The following is a 22212-nucleotide window of genomic DNA, read 5'->3' as shown; positions in this document are numbered from 1 at the left end:
GCTCATAAAGTGGAAACACACCAGAAAGTCGTGTGATTGAATAATTAATATAACTTGTGCTCAAATGCTACATGATGTGCGTGTGTGGTGTAATTGCATTAGTTTCTCATGTGCTTCATCTGGCAACTTTGTGTAGGCAAATACTCGTTGTGTAGATAAAGACACACAGTCACACACCGATGAACACTGATTAACTGTTTTTACATATCCAAAATACCCAGAGTTGGGTTCAGGTGCTGGCAATGAATAATAAATCACAGAAAAAACAACAAAGAAGCCTGCACACTGATTAAAATGCTCCAAATATAATTTAATAGTGCAATGATTCAGTTTTCAGGTCTTTATCAGGCACGATATGTCAGAACTTTATATTCACCACATGTGGCCCATTTTCTACAGCATAACAAGCAGATACATATTGTGTGGCATACTGTATAAATGTAAATTTGGTCATTGAAAAAAGCTGAAGCTTGTCATTCAAACTCAGTCTTTATCCCAAACACACACAGTAAGATCTGCTGCTGAGAAGATGAGAGAAGATTCATCATAACTTACCTTGTAGCTACGTTTAATTTACTTTGAAATGGAAAGAGACAATTTTGTTCTTTTGAACACGTTGCTTCTTTCTGCAAGTAGTTTTTGGCCAAAAATAATGAAAACCCATCTATTAATAGGCTTACTCTTTGATCAGCTCTCTTGTGACGCCGGAATAACATTCAGTTAGAACCGTGAATTCACATTTGCTTTATTTTCTATTCTGCAAGTGATTTTTTTTAAAGCAGATTGTACTTGTTTGCCTGGCAGTTAAAGAGTTAATTTATTAAAATATGTTATTTAAATGGCTACAGATGTCGACATTGCACTGGTTTGCTGTGTTTATGCAGAATACACAATGCTCTTTTTCTCTCACTTTTTCTCCGAAAGTCTCTTCATTTCTTGTAAACACTCTTCATTTTACACCCCTGGATGTTGCTTGGGTTTGAGTTTTCATTATAATTATGAATTATGACTGTAATGATCTCTGTGTGTCTCTATTGCACCCTACAGCCCACAGCTTCATAATTAATCTGATATAAACACCAGAGTAACAGCAGTGTAATGCTTCAGAAATAACAAGAGATGCTTATAAGACCCAATACTGAATGAGAAAAATCATTTATTAAAACATCTGCTTGGAGTAAGTCTAAAAGTGTTTCTTAGTAACATCTGTACACTCATATCTCAGCAGGAAAACATTCAACAACACACATGCACAATGCAATTGTAATTGAAATCAGCTATGTAGTGTATTAAATCTAGAGTTTTCTTCAACACATTCTTTACATATTTCTAAATCCATTACTTACAACATTTGTGTTCTCTCATGCAGTATATGGTGGTATAATAATTTTATTTATTTAAGAAATTTGTATTATATTTCTGATATTCAACTGAGTAGAAATATTGTTTTTGAAACTTCAGGTATGTGATGATATTTACATTTATTAAGTCTTTCAACCCATTCTCGGGTAGATAGCAGGCAGTGTGAAAAGTCATGCAATACATGCGGCAAATTCCCATCTTGCGTGCATATAGGCTAATACGCCAGTCCTTCCGCTCATTTTATATGGTGCCTCTTTTCGTGCCGTTTTATGTATTGCTTCTTTATCTTTGTTCTGTTTTATTAAATCATTGTTGCTTGGAATTGGCATTAGATTTGGGATTTGCTATAAATATAGGTTTCTCATGTTTTTGTTTATTTTTAAACCATGGTCGCTTGGAGTTGGGGTTAGAATAGGCTTTATTATGCCCAGCTGCGCTACTTCCTGAACTTCAGCCAGCTCCTTGTTTCCTGTCTGCCATTATTTGACAAACTGATGTTGTTGTGACTACTGAGATCAGGCACACCTGGATTAATCAGTTTGTCCAATAATGGCAGACAGGAAACAAGGAGGTGGCTGAAGTAGTGCAGCTGGGCATAAAGCCTATTGGGGTTTGGAATAGGATGGCATTTTATGTAACAAAAAGTTGTTTCTAACCCCAAAGACAATGGTAAAAAAAATGAAAAAATTGAGAAACCAATACATAAAACGACACGAAAAGATGCAGCGTATTGAGTGAACGGGAAGGACTGGCGTATCATATCATGCAAAATTGGAATTTGCTGCATGTATTGCATGACTTTTCCCACTGCGTGCTATTTATATGCACTTCATGAGAATAGGCTGGGCCTGTTGAATGCTTTATTCTGATTGGTTAAGAAATGTTCCACAGGTATTAATTCTTTTTCTGTAAAATGCACACCTGACCTGTCAAATGTCTTAAAATAACCACCAGAGCAATGTCTGTGGTAACCGTGGTATAAGAGAAATAAATGACTCTGGTCCTTTAAAAATTTTTGAAAATAATGCACAATCACTTCACGTCGTGCCGCACTACCACGTTGGGTGTGCATTATTTTTGAATAATTTAACAGTCTGTCGTCAATTATTCAATTATTACTTCTGTATTGGGTGAAATATAGCAGGTGATCATTGAGTATAAACAACAGGACAGGAACATAGCGATCTCATCTTCAGGTTTAACAGAAGTTAAATTCAGTCAGCCGTACAAGAGAGGCGGATTGAGACATTAAGAGGATGAACGTACCGCTGCAGACAGCGTAGGTGTGATCACTATCAAAGAGGGTCTAAATTTAGACATGTTCTTCTTTTAATGAGAGCTTTTTCTGCACATATTCAGAAAAAAATGAAGCATTCCACCTGGCACTGAAACAGGATTGTGATATTTGCAATCTCATTTTGTTATTTATGAAAAGACTCTCAAACAAGAAGCTGAGGAAATCCTGGCGCCATCATAATGCATAATTGTTGTTCACTGTAAATGTAAATGATTCAGGCCCATAATACTAAACACCCTACCACACAAAGTAGTGGACACATGGATGCACTAACAACATGCAGGTGCGATGCCCTATAAACCAGGACTAAATGTTTAAATTAAATGCAGTATAAGGAGCATTTCGAGGTGGTTAAAAAGCTTGGCTGTTAACCAGCTATAAAAAGAGTTACAATAACCCATAGAGGTTATGAACGCATGCATGGATAACAGTTTCTGCATTTTTAACATTAAATGAGGGATGTAAACAAACAATATTATGCATTTGGAGGAAGCAAGATTTAACAATCTGGCTGATATATGATTCAAACTATAACTTAGACTCAAACAGTACTCCCAGATTTGTTCAGAGCTGAATCCAGACACCATCAATATTGATAAAAATGTCATGATAAGAAGAATTCTGCAATTTAGGGCCAACCAGCAGAATTTTGTCTGCATTTAGTTGTTATCTGATCTTCAGGCTTTAAGTTCTTTGAAGGCCAGGAACAATGGAAGGGAGTGGACAAGCTAAGTTGGGTTGAAAAGTGAAAACATTTTTTATATCATTTGTATAACTTTGAAAATTGAGACCGTGACATCTGATGATCTGACCAAGCGGTAGCATATTAAATATAAATAGAAGCGGACCAAGTACAGATCCATGAGGTACAACCAGGGAGACCGCTGTCGTAGTACGAGACGTCTGCTTGTCTTGGCTAATAAATTGCTGTCTCTCTGATAGATATGATGCTAGCCACTGAAGAGCAGTACCAGTGATATCTAAACAGATAGAATAGAAAGAATTCTAAATGGCAAACAGTTTCAAAGACTGCGATTAGTTTAAGGGCACCTGTGTCAGAAGCCAAAGGGAGGCTATTAATCAACTTTAAAAGAGCTGTTTTTGTACTCTGAGAGGGACGAAAACCAGACTGGAAGGGTTCAAAAAAGTTATGTGTCTCTTAGTCTCAGCCTCAGACGTCACGCCCACAGATTGTTGGCTAAACGTCTGATGTTTTTCGTACACTTTTCTGGAAACCCCGTGGGAATGTCGAAGTAAATCGTATTTACAGAAGATATGCTTCAAACAGATGTTTTACGGGAACGTGTCATTGGTGTGGCTGTTGATGAAGTGCACAACGTTGTTCTATGGTGAGTAATGTTGTTTATTTAGATGCTATTCGGTTGGCTAGTTATTTCAATAACCTACTTGTTGCCAGCCGGCTCGTTCGTTATTGTGGGGAGTCCGAAACGTGACGCTAGACGAAACAAGCTGTGATTGGTTGTTGGCATGTCGGTCAAACAGCTGGCGGACAGGCTTTGTCCAGAAAAAGCAGTGAAAAACACCTGGCTACGCGAGACTATGTTTCTCTAAATAAGACTGCAATTGTGGTGCAGCTACCTTTTCAAGTATTTTTTGATACAAAAGAGAGATAATCCGTGACACCTCATTCTCAATCATTTTTTAGCATCCCATCAACCAAAGGACAAAAATTCTGAAGTATGAATGCTTTTCTGGAACAGCATGGCCGATTTCTTTACAGCAGATTTGTGTCTCATATGTAAGGCAGAGTGCATGATCTCTGAAAGCCAATGTTGACATTTGAAATCACCTAAACAAACACGCCCCTACCCCAATAGAATTTGGACATTCTTTTGATAGATCTGCGTCACACATACGCAACCCAGACAACGAAGTCGGTTAGTAGACACGCCCCTTACTTGCCGATTGGCTTCAAGTGTGTTTTGGTACTCGGCCCGACTCCCTTTTCCAAAGTGTTTTTCAAAAATAATGTGCCCCGCCTTTAAAACATCAGGACATTTCTTCTCGAAACATCTTTTGCTCGGCCGAACACCAGCCATGGAATTCCATCTGTTTCCAATCTTAACAGGCAAGTCATATTTTCCATGTTGATAGCACAACAGTGGGAGACATTTTTCCTTTGACAAATGTTTAAAGCTTAACATCATATAAATATACAGACAGCTGGAGAGAGTTCTAACACTGTGTGTACATACCAGAATATGATCATTAGACATTTTTTCACAGCAGAATGTAAAGTGGGTAATCTATAAGAAAAACAGAAAATGAAAGAAGGAGAATTAAACTCAAACGGATTACAGCTGTGTAAAATGACATCTTACTGTATTTATAAAACACTGCAAACATAAAAAAATAAAATTGACATCAATGTTTACAGTAAAAAACACTTTTTATTTGTCTAAACTAGAAATAAACAATATTTCCACAGTATTTATTTAGATATTTACTAATATATTTTAAAATCAAGAGTTAATGCACAATGAACAAACATGACCAAATATACATTTTATTTACATTAATTTACATTAACAAAGATTAATAAATGTAGTAAAAACATGTTGATTATTGTTAGTATAAGTTAGCTAATGAATTACTAATAAATTTAACCTTACTGTAAAGCCACACATGAACATTTATTAATATTGGTAATTCCTAGATGTACTAATACATTTAAAGCCTGTATTTCATAATTTGCACATTTTTTATAATATTAGGAGGTAAAGATAATTGGGTTTGACTTATCTTATATCTCATCCACCAGGCTGATATTTCCTCTGATAGCAGACACAATCTGATGGATTCATCTTTTAATTAAATTTCAAATATTTGGATGCTCTTTATTAAAATTCATTTTGCTAAAGCATTTATCGTGTGTGTATGTCAGATAATGTGAATCACATACAGACAGGGGTTTAATAAGAGCTTCAGATGAATCATCCAACCATATGGACAGAGAAACTCAAATGGAAATAAAAATGAAAGTGATAAAAACAACATAAAACATTGCTTATCTTGAATGAAGTACTGTACTGTATTTATCATGTACATTTCAGATGTAGAGCAAATATATAAAATAAAGACTAAATGTCTGGTCTTGTTATTAAAGAGCATTTTATCATTAGCAACAGATGTTGTGATGATGCAAAGGTCATATTTTACACAAAACCCCATTATGAATGCTCTGAAATCATTTATTATGTATGATAATTGTTCCGATAATAAAGGCCGTCAGCACATATTTTTAAATGGCACCGGCAGTCGTTCAGAACATTAACATTTAGACTGCGTGGTCTCCATGGTTACACAGATGCTTGTTGCCATGACACTGAGGAAGTAAAACAAGTTCACACAGAGGAAACATGATTAGAGCTCTCAAACATTCCAGCTTTCTCCTGCAGCTATCTGCTAACTACACAACTAGACTGTATAAGCATTTCTTCTCAGTTAACCAAAAGTTAAGAACAGAAGAATGAACGCATCTGATATGTAACTACAACTGTTGGGCGGTAAATGGATAGAAACGTAAGCTTATCTGTTGTTGTTTTCATGACACACATGTTTATGTCTGTGGTGATTTAAATCATGCATGATGATACTCAGATATAGATCTACAGCTCTACATCATTCAGTTCTTCAAGTGTACATCAACGTTTAGAGTAAGAGCACAGTCTGAGATACTGAAATGTGTTTATCAGACAGTACAGCGTAAACAGTTTACATTCCCATGACTTTCACGATCTGTCTGCCTCTAATATCACCCAGACTGACTTCTGAACAGATATAAATACATGGTATTACAAGTGTTTACATGCAAATTTTTTATTTACACAAGCGTATATCAGAAGTCAATAAGATTCACCTCAGGGAATAAAAGACAAATACAACATCAGACATTTTTAGTTCTGTTATCATACAAAAAAGATTAATCCCTGCAGGAAGTCTTACTGAACACATCAACAACTCCAGGGTCTTCAAACAAGACCATTAGATCCATCTTTTAACCCTCATAAGCCCCTATTTTCCTGTATATGTTAGAGTTGCTTGGGGGTAAAAGTGACCCCAGAAATTAAAAGAGTGATTACAAAAATATATACATTTTTAATGATACAAATAATATATAATTTTTTGTTCAATTCCCATCTATAGATTAATGCTGTGTTTTGGGACATATGAACTTTTGTACTGTTTACCAATCAATTCCTCAACTACACTATTAGCTTGCCTGTAAAATATCACATTGTTATGAAAAATTCATATCAATTGTGATCAAAATTGTATTTAAATTGTTTTTAGATATTGATATAGATGTTATATGTTGAATTCAACCATTTGGTGTTTAGAAAAAAAACATAAAAGAATCATTTTGACCAGCAGATGCCCATAGAGACTGCTCAACATCAATACTTTAATGATACATTTTGTGAATTTATGTTTATATAAACATTAGAAAGGACATTAAAAATAAATATTATTTCAAATTGTATAATTTTTTGTAGTTTTTGATGCATTTTTAAAATGTCTGTTTTTACAAAATGACACAGAAATTTGACTAAATGTAAGTGTGTGCGTGTGTTTGTGACTTTTTGTGTTTGTCTGTGTCTTCATATGTGTGTAAATTTTACTGTGTCTTTGTGAGTCTGTGTTTGTGCGTGTGTGTATATGTGTGCGCGGGCACACACCTGTGTGAGCATTTTACATTTTTGTTTTGCATCTGTGGCTGATTTTTGCCAAATTCTGTAAAAAATTATCTCTGTGGCAGTCATACCTTTGTGTGTTTGTGTGTGTCTATTTGTGTGTGATTGAGCATGTGATTTCTATATTGCATTCATGCTCTAGTACCAGGCCTACCTTTCTGTGTTAAAATTTTCAGATTTCACTGTGTATTAGTACATGTTAATGATATGCAAAAGGTACAAACCCCCAAATAAACAATGACGTGAGTTATCGTCTTCAACATAAATCTCTTTTCTTGGACTACAACAAACACATGGATTGTAAGCAACAGTTTACTTCCTGGGATTGGTGATGTGGACAAGACTGACATGATCATAATTCCTCCTACTTCAGACTCACAGCCTGTAAGTTAACTCCTGTTAGCATTGCCTTGTGAGCGAATCTTTCAAACATGGTAAGGAGCGTCACGTTTCCAGCTGACGTCAGAGGTATTCAGACCAGTCACAACCTACAGATTAGCTGGCCAATCAGGGACACAGAGCTTTTCAAATCTGTGCGTTTCAGAAAGAGAGGGAAATCTGGAGCTACAAAAATGTATGGTATGTGGAACATAATGTGTTTTTTAACCATAAACCACCCAAACATATTGTATTATGCTGCGTTTACACCAACCGCTTTTCAGGCGTCAAAAAGGCGTCTACCGCGTCTAGTTTGCCACTTGAACAGTTTGAATGCATTCGCGCATGTAGAGCGAAGTAGACGGGTGGAAAAAGCAAGCATTTGACGGGTGTCAGAGGCAAAATCCGCTTCTTGTGGGAGGGGCAAGTGCTATGCGGTTTTCTGTTTGCAAGATGACTGATGTTGATTGTGCATTTATCGAGAGAGTTACCGGTTTGTATTTGGTCACCTTACTATAGGGGGAAAATAAACGCCGCTGGTCGATAAATGTCACGTGACTCAAAAGTTAAATGTGTATTACAACTTACCAGGTTGCACTGACACTCTTCCAAGTGAGGTCCTTTATATTCCTGTCTTTATAGAAATAAGAACGTGTGTCGTATAGCTCCGGGTGACTGCTTACGGACAATATCAAGTATTCCTTCAGATTGAATGAGTGACTCCGGGCGGGACTGCCGCCACAGCAGCAAGCAGGCTCCTGATTGGTTTTAACGTGGCACGAAATTCCGACCAAAGTTAAAATTTTTCAACTCGGGCGTCAGCCAGCAATTCGTAAAACGCAAAATGCACAAAAAGCACTATTCAGGTGTATCGCGCGTACCGCGCCAGGCGCTCAATTCGCGGCATTCGCGCGAATGAGGCGGAATCGCATCGTCCGCGCCAAATGCCTCATCCGCACCGCGAGACCTCCAGACGCGCATCAACGCATCTTCATATTGACTTAACATTGAAATCACTCGCACTTCACCTCTAAAGCGGCTGGTGTAAACACAGCATTATAATGTTGTTTTTTAGCAATGAAATAGGTGCACTTTAACATCTATCAGCCTAACCATAACTGTGTTTTACACATCATACACATTAAAATGTTGTTCAATTAAAACTTAAAAATGTTATCATATGGACTCCACAGAGAATAAACTGCTATCCATCCCAATAATTGACAACTGCTTTTATCATTACATTCTCTTAAATGGAAATTAATAAAAAGCAAATGATCTTAGTTTAAAAAGCGCTATACAAACAAAAATAACATTTTAAACATTGGCACACCACTGTCTCGTGACTTATATGCAATTTAAGGTAAAATTCATGACTGAAATCACATCCATTACTTTAGAAATGGAAGGTCAGGTCAGATGAGTTGCATTGTGGGATACCGTGCACACACTGTGCTGTTATACTTGAAATATATTAACCAGCAGTTATAACTTTGTTTAAAATAATGAAAATAAATAAAATTGCACTTTTCCCCTTAAATATTCAAGCAGTAAAACATTGTTTTAACACAGTAATTTTAATCATTATGTTTCTTTTTATTTGCTGTAAATGGATTACAGTGAATATTAATATCAATGAGCTGAACTTCCACACAAATCATTCCTTATTTACACACTTTTATATTAATTTTCACAAACAACCTCAAAGTTTCAAAACAATCTGTTTAATATTGGCTCGTATGAGCCTGAAGATGAAATGATTCAGCTGAAAACAGCCTTCAGTATAATATTGTTTACTGGATGTTATATAAATGAATGCACACCATAATATGAGCAGCAAAACATTTTAAACAGTCAAAGAATTGAAACTGAAATAAATGTGAAGCTCTTCACAACCTGTAGACCTCATAAACACTTGAAATGTACTGTAGTTAATATTTGTATCATGATGGAAACTGACAGTTACACATTTCTTCTGATATGGTAAAAACAAGCCTCGAGTCACACTATTCTGCATCACTGTATAAAGTACTTAACATGACTTTCACAGTATTTATGCCTTGAGCTTTAACCTTTCCACTTCTTTAACATCATCATACAAATGAAAGATTTGTGTGACTGCTAGTGTGAATATAATCTCATTTGCCCTTAAAGGAATACTCCACTTTCATAAAAAATGTATTCTGATAATTTATTCACCCCCATGTCATCCAAGATGTCTATGTCTGTCCTTGTTCAGTCGAGAAGATATTGTGGTTTTTGAGGAAAATATTCCAGGATTTTTGCCTTGGTTGGCATCATTTAGAGCCCTTTGAAGCTGGATTGAAACTGTAAACTGTTGAGGTCCAATAAAGTCTATATAAGGAAAAATATTTTCCTTAATTTCTTTTCGACTGAAAAAAGAAAGACACAAACATATTGGATGACACGGGGGTGAGCAAACCATCAGGATTTTTTTAATATAAAAAAGTGGAATAATCCTTTAAACTCCAGCCTGTGTGTATAAGAATACACAACACACACAGCGTCATATTGTAGTATGATACAATGATGAATAAATCACATGACAGAGTAACAGTGTGTTTATTTCTCCATCTGCTTCTGATGATGAATGTTTTTAATGTCTCAGGAGACATTTACTCTCTCTCATTTCATTGCATAGCCCCTTTAAATGCTTTTACTTCTCTTCAGATGCACTATATGACAGAAATTGAATGGGCACGGTGAAACATTTGCAGTTGATGTAGCAGAAATAATTTACATGATTTAATTATTTAACTTCTGTAAATGACTTAGTACCATTACTTTACCAAGAAGAGTAGAACTTATGCAACATTTGTATGATCTATATGCATCTTTATGTAAATTTGCTAGAAATAAGCATCAAGAAATCAGCATTTTGCAAAGTTCAAAATAAGGGGAAACCCAGTTAAAGGTGCTCTAAGCGAATTCACACGTTTTAGACCATAAAACATTTTTTGTTACATACAGCAAACATCTCCTCACTATCTCGCTTGCTGCCTGTCCGCTGATCAAACTGTAAAAAAAACGCGATCACTGTAGACAGCACAGGCTCCACAAACTGCAATAAAAACAAAGTGGCCAAACCTACAAACAGAAACCATAACAAAGTGTTCCAGCCAATAAACAACAAGAAGGATTTGGGGGTGGGGGTTGGGTGCGTTCATAAAAGCACGGAAGGGAAGGGGAGGAGTTAGCTACGCTCAGTTTGTTTGAAAACAGTTCAAACATCAACAAAAAGTGACGTCACACAGATTCACTTAGAGCGCCTTTAATGCTTTATGTCTGAATACACTGATAAAAACTACTAGAATCTAGTGTGTAGTTGTGTCTCTCCAGTGATGTGTCCAGCAAATCGAGTAGTATAAGAGATTTTCTATTAAAGCATTCAAATAAATGAAAGCTGAAACTGAGATACTGAAGAAATGATGACAAAATTCTTAAAAGTTCCAAATAATGCATTGAAATAATCTGTTAAATTATTCTCTGATATCTACAGAAGGTTTGTGGCTTTATTAAATGCAAAAATTATCCAGAGATGGCTTTTACAACCCTAGGATTTGCCTTCAGAATGAAATGGTCTATTATTACCTTATTTGGAAGGGTCATGAATAATAATGTTGAGCTCTGCTCTGATTGGCTGTTTCACAGAGCAGCTCATTTCAGTAGCTCTCTGTGTGTGTGCAAACACATCTTATGTTTGAGTCTGTATCAGACGAAGATACAGATTTTGAGGAATAATCAATTGTTTGGAGATTGTTCATGGATGTTTCTGAGTGGTAAGTTTGTGTTTTTTTTCAGTATGGACCTGCAAAACGTAACTGTAACGTCAATAGAACTTCAGCCTAAATGTTAGCATATAGCATTAACTAGCATATAGCGCTAACGCAACAGTCACAACTTTGTTTTTAGCATTGTAAATTAATTATTAAATAATTAATAATTAATTGAATGTGTAATTTAACGTTGGGGCGTACATCACAACTGTTGGTGTTATGTTGAGATTGGCTGTTTTACAGCGGTCTTTTGCATACACGAGGTTTACATAAGAAGTAGGAGGCTCACGATATGCATTACCATGTACAGAGCTCTTATTATTCATCTATGCCTAGATAAATACAGTTTTACAATCTACACCACCTTTAATAATAATAAAGGTGCTTAAAAGGTTCTTTAAAGCGATGCCATAGACCAGAGTACCTCAAATTCTCCCCTGGAGAGCCGGTGCCCTGCAGAGCTTAGCATCAACCCTGATCAAACACACCTATCTGTGATTTTCTAGTGATCATAAAGACATTGATTAGCTTGTTCAGGTGTGTTTGATCAAGGTTGGCGCGAAACTCATAGACGAACCATTTTTGGTTCCTCAAAGAACCACTTCAAAGGTTCTTTAAAGAACAATTTCTTTCATTCCTTTTTATTATCTGAAGAACCTTTTATCGCCACAAAAGAACATTTTGTGAAACAAAGGTTCTTACAATGTTGACGGTTCTTTATGGAAGAATTTAGACAAAAAAGGTTCCTGTATGGCAGGGATGGGCAACCATCTCTGCTCTATGGCATCGTGAAGCACATTTTCTTTTTAAGAGTTAACTGCAGATTAAATTTGCCGTGAGCTTGTCACATACAGTGTTCCTCGCAAAATTCATAGGTTAAAAAGTGCATACAGTATCTCTGAATGTACTCCAGTGCAGTGGCACCTGTTTAGCACCTGATTGAGAAACGGTACTGTTACGATAAACTCTCAAAATATACATTCTCACCCACTGTAATAATGAAAGGGCACATGATGCAATCGTAATAACCAGTTTACATAATATAAGTGCACACAGATTTATTTATAACAGATGGAGCAGAAAAGTCGCCAAAATCTGTGACCATGATCATCTAATGATGTCCAGTGCCGCCTCTGCAAACCAATATCTTCAGCTTTCTCATTCTAACACCATGTAATGCATCATGTGTTGCGGTGTTGTGTATATTTCATACATTATAAAGGATCATGAAGAGTCCTTTCATACCCTGACTTCACTTTTGTCTTTGTTGAGTTCAGAGTTCATTGCAGGCAGATGTCTCAGTGGTTTTAAACATCAGTATGGAGTTATAGATTTTTAGAGCAGGTCCCAGTTTAATGCTGAGGATCTTCACCAGGTCCACCTGTGTCAGTAACAAGAATGCCTCTCCATCAATTTGCTGGAACAAAAAAAGAAATGAACTTATTTTTTATAAACAAGACTTTTGCATAAAGTACAAATAAATTTGAGCACAATGTTATTGTAACAGGCAAGTGTGTCATCATGTACTTCAGATGGTAATTATGTGTAAACACAAGCAGGAGAAAACTTGTTTCAGCCTGTAAATAGCTACCAAATAGATTTTTGTATCCTGAGATACCTTCATCGTCTTGTCCCACAATTCTATGCTTGTGCATGCACGGGGACTGTGATTGGTCGAGCCTGGTAGAAAGCGAGCGGAGTCGCAGAAGCCCCTCCCATGACGCGAACTTTCGCGTGATGACTAGAATTTCACGCGCGAATAAAGCGATTAAACTCAAAATGTTCAAGCGGCAAACTAGACGCGGTACACGAGAATTTGACGCCTCAAACGCTGCTGGTGTGAACCCTGGTGTGAAATGTTGCAGATCAACATTCACGATGAGAAATGTCGGCAAACTGGACTGAAGTAGAGATCAAAGAGCTCATCACTATCAGCCCTAAGGCTGAAATCATTCAACAGCATAACAGAACAGCACATCACACGCTCCTTATGATCTTATCATAAATATCTAATTAGTAAACCTCAGACGCTATGAAAAAAACCTACCAAGTGCAGGACTCTTTTTCAGGACTCAGGCCTTTTTTAAAAAAGTTGCCAGCAAGCATTTTTTGAGATTTTCACAGAAGTTTTACAAAATGCCTTCCAGGAAAATTTTCTTCTATAAATATATAAACATACAAATATATCAAATGAAAGAACAGACCCCCTGCTTTTCAAACAAATAAACAAAACGGAAACAAAACGTTTTATCCTATATTCATTTGTTATGGGTAGGATAGTTTTTCAAAAATATCAAATTTTGACCAAAAAGCTGAAATAATTGCATTTTTGTAAAGGAATTTTGTTAGAGATCAGATTCAGAACGATTGTCAAAACATACACAGAGTTTAAAATTAATTAAATTCGTTTTTGCTTTAGTTCTTTATTATTTTGGTAAGAGCACAATCTAGTGGATAATATTGGAATTACAGATTACCGTAAATTCTTGTCAGGAAAGCGTCATTGACAGGGAAATATTTTCTCTTAATTGACGAGATAACTCGTCAATGGCGGGGAAAGAGTTAAAAGTCACGTGTTTTTACGGGATCTTTACAGTATGTAAATGTATGTATGTATGTAAATCATTGGCAATGTGAATAAACTAGGGAACAGTGTATCAACGACTTAGAAAGTAAGGTGAACAACTAGAAAAATAACACTTGATGATAATGAAACCTTTATTCTGACATGGACTTATTTGCGACTGTTACCGAGTTATACACTGTGTCATTATATTTCATTACACGATTAGTTTAAAGGGATACTCCATCGTTTTGTCATATTAAACTATGTTATTACCTTAACTAAGAAGAGTATTATAATGTATGGCGGAATAGCACTTTTGGGAGTACTTCGACTCGCCTGAAAAATCCGCTCCCTCTCATCCCTCCCAAAAGTGCTATTCCGCCATACATTATAGTTACCCTTTTTAACCCGCTTTTAAAAGCGCCACGTTTTATTTTGTGCCACCATATTTGATCGTATAACTACTCGTTTCAAATAGGGTAAACATTAATGTGTTTGGCCATTTCAAACTTCATCTCTGTTTGGTACCATTGAATGAACTGGGCTAAGATGATAGAGGTATGTATCAACTCTTCTTAGTTAAGGTAATAACATAGTTTAATATGACAAAATGATGGAGTATCCCTTTAAAGTGATTAATTTTTATCAAAACACCAACTACATTGACTAATTTTACAATCCCACTAACATGTTATTTAGACAAAAAAACTTTAAATTCGCATGAGGAAGCTGGTGTTTTTACGCACACTTATGTCATTGGCTATACTGTATGCCACTGCAGTAAATGCTTATTGCACTATTACAGGTAAGGATTATTCAATTGATTGATCACTAATTTAAACATAAATTGACATCCCTAGAATAAACCAAAAATCAAACTATCCCGGACAAATCTCAGACGCATTTTCTATGTATTATCCAAGAGAGAGAGAAACAGGAGAGAGAGACAACAGCTCTGAGCAGATGAGTTCTAATCAAATAATTTCAAGCATCAGCCCTCCAGATGGTTTAAAATCCTTGTTAGCTGTAAACAGTTTCTCGTGACATGCCTATAAATGGGTTCAACCACTAAAAACTTAAAACATATCCCATCATGCACCACCACACACTCATCGTTGAGCACCATGAGATTCTGTTCATTAAATGCTTCAATTATCCCTGCTAGGCAAACCTCATGTTGGAGGAGTATTTGAGAACTTCCCAGGAGAACAGATGGAGATCTTTACCTCCTCTCTGAATGTGTGCACTTGCTCCATGCAGCCCGGCAGGCCCTGAATAAACTCGATCACCTACAGAATAACAATGAGACGATTACAGGAGGTTATAACACAACGGCTTACAGGAACTCAACAAAACAACGCTCAGATCAACTATGATATCCATTGACCTTCAGAGGATTACAGTGTTGTTGTATCATATGCAATTATCATAACCGTTGGGTAATTTCCCATGATAATATCAGTAGAAAATATTTATTCTGTGTAGGGCTCACACATGCCTACACATCCAAAACAATCATGAATTTTATTTCTGAATTAAACAAACAGTGCTGTAATGGGAACTGGCCCACTTATCTCCAAACTAATTTGTCAGATAAAATGGTCCCAAGCTGTCACAGGGTTTTTGCAGGTTTCACAAAGTTAAATTTGAGGCTTTTTATGGCCATTATGAATGAAATTTAAGACCTACAGTACATCACCACAATGAAGTCCGATTTTATAGTCCAGTGTGCATGCGTCCATGTGTTTTTTAAGACCTTTTATCTTTCATGACAAAAGACAAGATGTATTTTCTAGTGGTGTGACGAGACACCCCCCTCAAGACTTCAGGACAATGTTTTAAGCAATCCTCAATGATTATATTTACATTTAGACATTTAGCAGATGCTTTTGTCCAAAGTGACTTAAAAAGCAATAAACAATAAAAGCGATATGTCATAGGGAGGCAATTGTACAAAAGGTGCCTATAACAAGATACAAGTTATCACTATTTCTAAACAGTACATGTTGAGAAAAAAGAAAGTTGGCCCACTGAATCCCTTACAAGAACTAGAGTCCTGCCCCTGACCAGTGGGCTTAACACTACAAATCAATACCCACCGAGCGTCATCAAAAGGAAGGGAGTAAGGGGAGACAAGGACGAGACTGCGTCAGCCATCTCCCTGATGCCAGTCTAGGCTTCATACAATAGAGACAGAGCGCCGTTATGCAAATTTGAAAACCACGCCCACCGGGGGGGAAACCAATCCAACCGTCTCCATTGAGTTTGTATTGCGAGAAGCCGCCTCCTTGTCATTTCTGGCTTATAACAAAAAACTGAATAATGCCTAAAAGCTGCTGTGTGACAATATGTACAGCTAACAAGCCAAAGAACCCAGAAACAAGCTTCCATACGCTGTCGAGCCGCAAAACCCAGCCTCCAAGGACAACAAAGTGGATCGCCGACCACGCCTCCCCCCAGTGGACGCAGCTCCACCAATAGAAGCACCATGAAAAGTCGCCTGTATCCATTTTTGTGTCTTTAAACGCTTGTTTTTTGGGGTCGACAGCTTATAAAAACTTATTTACAGATTAAACTTAAAAACAGAATAATATCCAAAAGCTGCTGTGTGACAAGGTGTACATCTTACACGCCAAAAAAATAAATAAATAATTTTTTATAAGCTGTCGACTTCAAAAAACGAGCGTTTAGACACAGAAATGGAAACAGGCAACTTTTCATAGTACTCCTATTAGTAAAACTGCGTCCAATAGGGGGAAACGCAGTCGGCGATCCACTTTATTCTCCTTAAAGGCTGGGTTTTACGGCTCGACAGCTTATAAAAACGTATTTCTGTGTTCTTTGGCTTGTTAGCTGTACATATTGTCCCAAAGCAGCTTTTAGGCATTATTCAGTTTTTTGTTATAAGCCAGAAATGACAAGGAGGCGGCCTTTTGCAATACAAAGTCAATGGAGACTCTTGGATTGCTTTCCCCCCCGGTGGGCGTGGTTTTCAGGTTGTGACGCGCTGCGCTCTGTCTCTATGATGAAATATATGAATAGAAAACAGCCTTTAGTTAACTGAAATCACAAAATCTTGTAATGTTTAACCAATCTAGGGTTTCACTAACAATTATTTTGATAATTGATGATGATCAAGTAATCTGATATTTTTTGGAAATAAAAATAGACCTAAGTGGGCAAAAACATTTAAAATAAAAATAATTATGAGAGAATAAAAATTGATTCAAATAAAGAATCAAAACCATATAAACACATGGTTTTATTAAACAACAATGTTAAAATATCCAAATGCTTAATTTAGTTATTGTGCAGGTTTGTGTTTGATGGGTCTGCACGTGACACACACATCTTAAGGGAGAGGAGGGACACTTGTCATCTAGTAGTTGGTGGCAGTAAATGTAAATTTATAACCATAGTAACACAAATGGTGTCTCAACCACCACTGCGGTTAATGCATATGCAGGGACGATTGAAAGAAATTATCAAAAAAGAAAAAACATTCTATCGTGCTGCGGGAACATTTCAATTAGCAGTAGAGGTAGTGGAGGTTCAGTATCCATTAACTCTTTCCCCGCCAATTGATGAGTTATTCCATACTCGTCAATGACAAAAAAACGCTTCCCTGCCAATTACGAGTTTTTCCGGCAATTCGTATTTTCGCTATTATCCACCAGGTGGCGCTCTTACCCAACTTATAAAACCCGGAAGTATTCCCTTAGGGCAAAGAGTTCAAACTCCGTGTATGTTTTGAGGATTGCTGAATCTGATTTCTTTCAAAAGCAAGGCTTTGAACCGGTTCACGGAACGAAAACAAAAAACAGAAACTTTTGATGTTGTGCATGGAACAGAAACGAAACCAGAAACTTTCCAAAAATATATGTTCCGGAACAGAACCGTTTATTGAAAATAATGGTAACCAGTTAATACCGTTTTTTTTCCAGTTCTTTGACAAGATTTCTGTGCAACATGACTTGGTGAAGTTTACTTCCGGTCATGGTTGACTCATTGGAGAAATGAGAAGCTTGCCACCAGAGCAAGTACCCTACTCAAGCCCAAGTCTCTAATGCTCAATCATAAGAGGTAAATATTGTAGTTTACCAAGTATCTCAAGATGTTTATTTCTTAATACTAATTAGTGGTGTAACGGATCGCAGTTGATCCGTGATCCGTACAGATCACAACCCACGGTTCAGCTCGCATGCGATTTGCGGATTACTACGCAGATTTAAATAGGGTGAAAGTTGATCATTTGCACGTGTTTCAAAGGCTTGCAAATGTTAACACTTAAGTGATTTTAAACAATTTAACCGCAAAAAGGCGCTAACGTGAACAATTTTCGCACATGCGTTTGAATGTGTCCGGTCCAACTCCAATCAAACGTGATTATCCCTATGCCCTTCAAAGATCAGAACTCTGGATGTATAAAATAAATTCGCCGAATAAAGCACTGAAAAACAACATAATTTTCACTTTATGTGGAGCCACTGTTTATGCTGCATCTTCTTCCCGAAGCCCCGTTTGGAATTCGTCCTCCGTTTGTGTGTGTTTACTTGTTTAAGTGAACACAACAAATGGAGGCATGTCAGAATTACAGTTATGCCGCTTACATAATGTAGCCGTTTTTAATGTTTGATGACAAGATAGAGACATAAAGAAAATTATGTAGCAGGGAACTACACTAACCTTTTCCACTGGTGGCACTTGCGCTACCAACTTTTTCAGTTACTGGCGCAAAATATGATTTGGTCGCACATATTTTTTTCAAGTTATATTAAGGTGCTCTGGATAATAATGAACAATAATGAAACTGTATTGCATACAGATATGCTTTTTATTTTACTTGCCATCTTTTAAACCACATGCCGCCTTGTTTTCTTAAACGTTGCAGTCAGTGTTTCCCACAGATCTGAAATTTACTTGGTGGTGGTAACCGGTAAAAAGGGCAATCATTACCCACTGACAAATAATGATCTACTATACATATGACGAAGAACTAATAATGTGTGACACAACACAATACTTTGATTTATTGAAAATTAATATTAATTTCACATTATATTTCATTAATCTAAACACTCCAAACTTTCTTTGCCATTAACAAAGCTGACACTGTTTGTCAAAGCACCACGAAAACACTTACTGTTTTTGCACTGATATATGAAGCAATTAGACCCCTTTTATCAACTCAATATAATACAATACTATGTATAGTATATTAATAGACAGTGCAGGTCTATAGATTATAAATGTGACTGATGTTATGACTGATGTTATAATGGTAATAATTTCTATTAAATAGGGACTTTTACTGCTTCTGCTCTATCTTTTTATTTCTCTCTTGCCGATTTAAAAAGCTTATTCCACTTATTATTTCAATAATATTATTCCACTTATTTTATTTTCAAATCTACTTGCTGTCCCGGTGACAGACTTATTGCTTTGCTCGTTCAGTGCAATTGGCTTGACATTAGCACTGCTTTTTTGCTACAATCTGTGCAAACTTAATATGGATATGGTTTTAGAAAATATATGGTTTATTAATAATAAGATTATTAAAAACATGTGAGAAAGAAAACGCAGCGCGTGGTCGTAACAAGAACCATCGCCATAGAAACCGAAGGCACGCTAAACTGCACTCAAGCTTTAGCGCGGTAGCGCTCATGGCCGTTTTCCGATCGACTCGGGTTATAAACTCAATATTAATCAGACTTGGGACCCAAAGTAATTAAACTAGGACCTAACCGGACCCGACAGACCATTTAAAATATAAACCCGGAACCATACGGGTGCCGCGTCCTCAGTGAAGAAAGACCTGCTCTGCTCAAGTTCAGAAACATGGAAGACACTGCGCTTGCGTCGCGTCGCACCCAATTCATTGAGAAACAGCTGAGCACGCAAACGCACACTGATGGGGAGAGACACGACGTGCTTTCACGCAAAATGAAGCCAACGTGTTGATGGCTCAGAGCACGTTATAAAACGTATTCTTAAAATCCACATTTATGTTTTAATAAATGCTCATAGTAAATCATAGCATATTGTCTAAAACATTAGGTAGCACATTTGCGACCCATTAAAAATTAGGGTCGCAACGGCAGTTCAAAAGGTCGCATATGCGACCATTTTGGTCGCAGTGTAGCTCCCTGTGTAGACTAATAATTTAAGTTTAATGTTCTATTGATTAGCGTACTCATTTGTATGTCTATCAGCTGACAACATGGAATGTTATTAACCGGTTCGGAAACTTATTTTTTTTGTTCAGGAACCTCAACTTTAGGGTTGAACCGAAAACCAGAAACGTTAAAATACTATTTCTGTTCGAAACGAACAAATTGGAAAAAATTCCAAAAATGTCCTTCACAAAAATGCAGTTATGCAAAATTTTGTATTTTTGAAGAAACCTACCCATATTTGAAAGGTGATAAAAAAGAACAAACGTTTTTTTCAAAGCAGAGGGTCTGTTCATTCATTTTATATATTGTATGTTTATATATTTAAAGAACATTTTTTTTCTGGAAGGCAATAAACTTTTGTGAAAAATGTTTTGTGATTTTTTATTATTATTATTGAAACAACACATTTTGTGTTACTTTTAACATAACTTGTGTTTCATTTTAACACAACTTGTGTTTTATTTTAACACAAACTCAACACAAAATGACACATAATGTGTTAAATTTACACATAATGTGTTAAAAGCGTAACACAAAAAAATGTGTATAAAATGAACACATACTTTCTTAGAGTTTAAAAAGGTGTAGTTTTTGAAGAGGTACATCCCCAGTGACAGCTATGGAATTTTTTTGTATAAATAAACTATTTTAATATAAACTATTATAATAAGATGATCATCAGAGATTATTTACCTCATCCACGCTCCATGATGCCACTTTACTGGCAGTGATGCCGGCTACTGTTGGCAGGAGTTTACTGTGCTGATCCCAACACTGAGGTGTACTGGGAGATGAACTGAAACATGGCATGAAGACCGACCGATGCAAAGCCTGCTGTAGGGTCAACTCTACTGAAAGACAAACAGAGAGAAAATACTGAGCTGTGTCATACAAAATTCAGTAAATCATTAAGTCATGTGATTGATTTGATGTTTACATATATATATTTGAATTCATGTGAATGTGCTTGTACTTCCCATGTTTGAAGAGTTATCAGTGATTATCATCAGTAGTAATTAAACAAAAATAAAACATCTGGCAAACACAACATCATTCCAATCTGATCTGTCTGATATTCTGACTGAATAACAGTGTATGTGAATAAAAGCTGAAACAACAAAACACAAAACTGTTCACACAAACATCTGTCCCACACTGCAGAATGTCTCATCTGTCCTTCACATTATAGTCATCTGTCCCCATCACTGACTACACTAAAAAAACATTAATTAACTATGAAAACTATCATTTGGTTATATGTAAACTGGAGGCGGCTGAACTCTGTAGAAGTGATGCTGATGTGAGATTTGTGTATTGACCCCAATGACACATAATGAGGAAAAATAAAAACTAGAGTAATCACAAACCTCAAAATAAGAGAAATCTAAATTTTGATCTTTGCAACACCTATTTGGATTGGTCTGACAATATGTTAGTATTTCACCGAGCATATATTCAGCATCCCTTAAATGAATATATCTACAGCAAATAGCCTCTTTGCAGCTGCTTCATACAGATTTTGTGCATGTTGTTGAAGCTTATAGCTGACAGCCACTACAGACTACAAAAAAACTGCTTATTAAATAACCATGAAATTAAGTAGCTAATATCACAGACAAACCATTGACATACAACAACAACCATTGACTTCTCTATTTAAGAAAAAGTGTAAATGTTAACCTTTAAAAACTTAAGACTGGAATAAATTCAACTTCTTTAAAATGAAATGTCATCTGGAAACTACCAAGAGCTTTGCAGAAGACATTTTATATTTGTGAAGCGATATGAAACGATCATACAGTGACCTTTTAAGGGCTCAAAAAGCCAAATGCGGCACATTTATCTAGAGTTACTGGTGAAACCCGTTTACAGCAGATGATTCATGAGCGGTGTGCTGGACACTGACAACATGACACACTTT

The 22212-nt window shown here is 36.4% G+C and overlaps 1 protein-coding gene across 3 annotated transcripts in view; it reads right to left on the bottom strand.

Annotated features, from left to right (window-relative positions):
* Nucleotides 1-9456: 9456 nt before the first annotated feature.
* Nucleotides 9457-22212, bottom strand: part of l3mbtl3 (L3MBTL histone methyl-lysine binding protein 3) — a 56744-nt gene continuing 43988 nt past the window's right edge. For 2 of the 3 annotated variants that reach the window (XM_073855789.1, XM_073855788.1), the window contains exons 19-21: nt 20985-21142; nt 15342-15404; nt 9457-12966 (exon numbers count right to left, since the gene is read on the bottom strand). In XM_073855789.1, coding sequence (XP_073711890.1) covers nt 12823-12966; nt 15342-15404; nt 20985-21142 — 365 coding nt within the window. In that variant the 3' untranslated portion in view covers nt 9457-12822. The remainder of the gene's footprint in view (nt 12967-15341; nt 15405-20984; nt 21143-22212) is intronic. The other variant, XM_073855790.1, reaches the window with a different exon arrangement.

The sequence above is a fragment of the Misgurnus anguillicaudatus genome, chromosome 18 (genome assembly GCF_027580225.2).
Source record: "Misgurnus anguillicaudatus chromosome 18, ASM2758022v2, whole genome shotgun sequence".
Taxonomy (NCBI): domain Eukaryota; kingdom Metazoa; phylum Chordata; class Actinopteri; order Cypriniformes; family Cobitidae; genus Misgurnus; species Misgurnus anguillicaudatus.
Note: the sequence above shows the minus strand (reverse complement) of the source record. Positions and strands in the feature narration are given on the sequence as shown.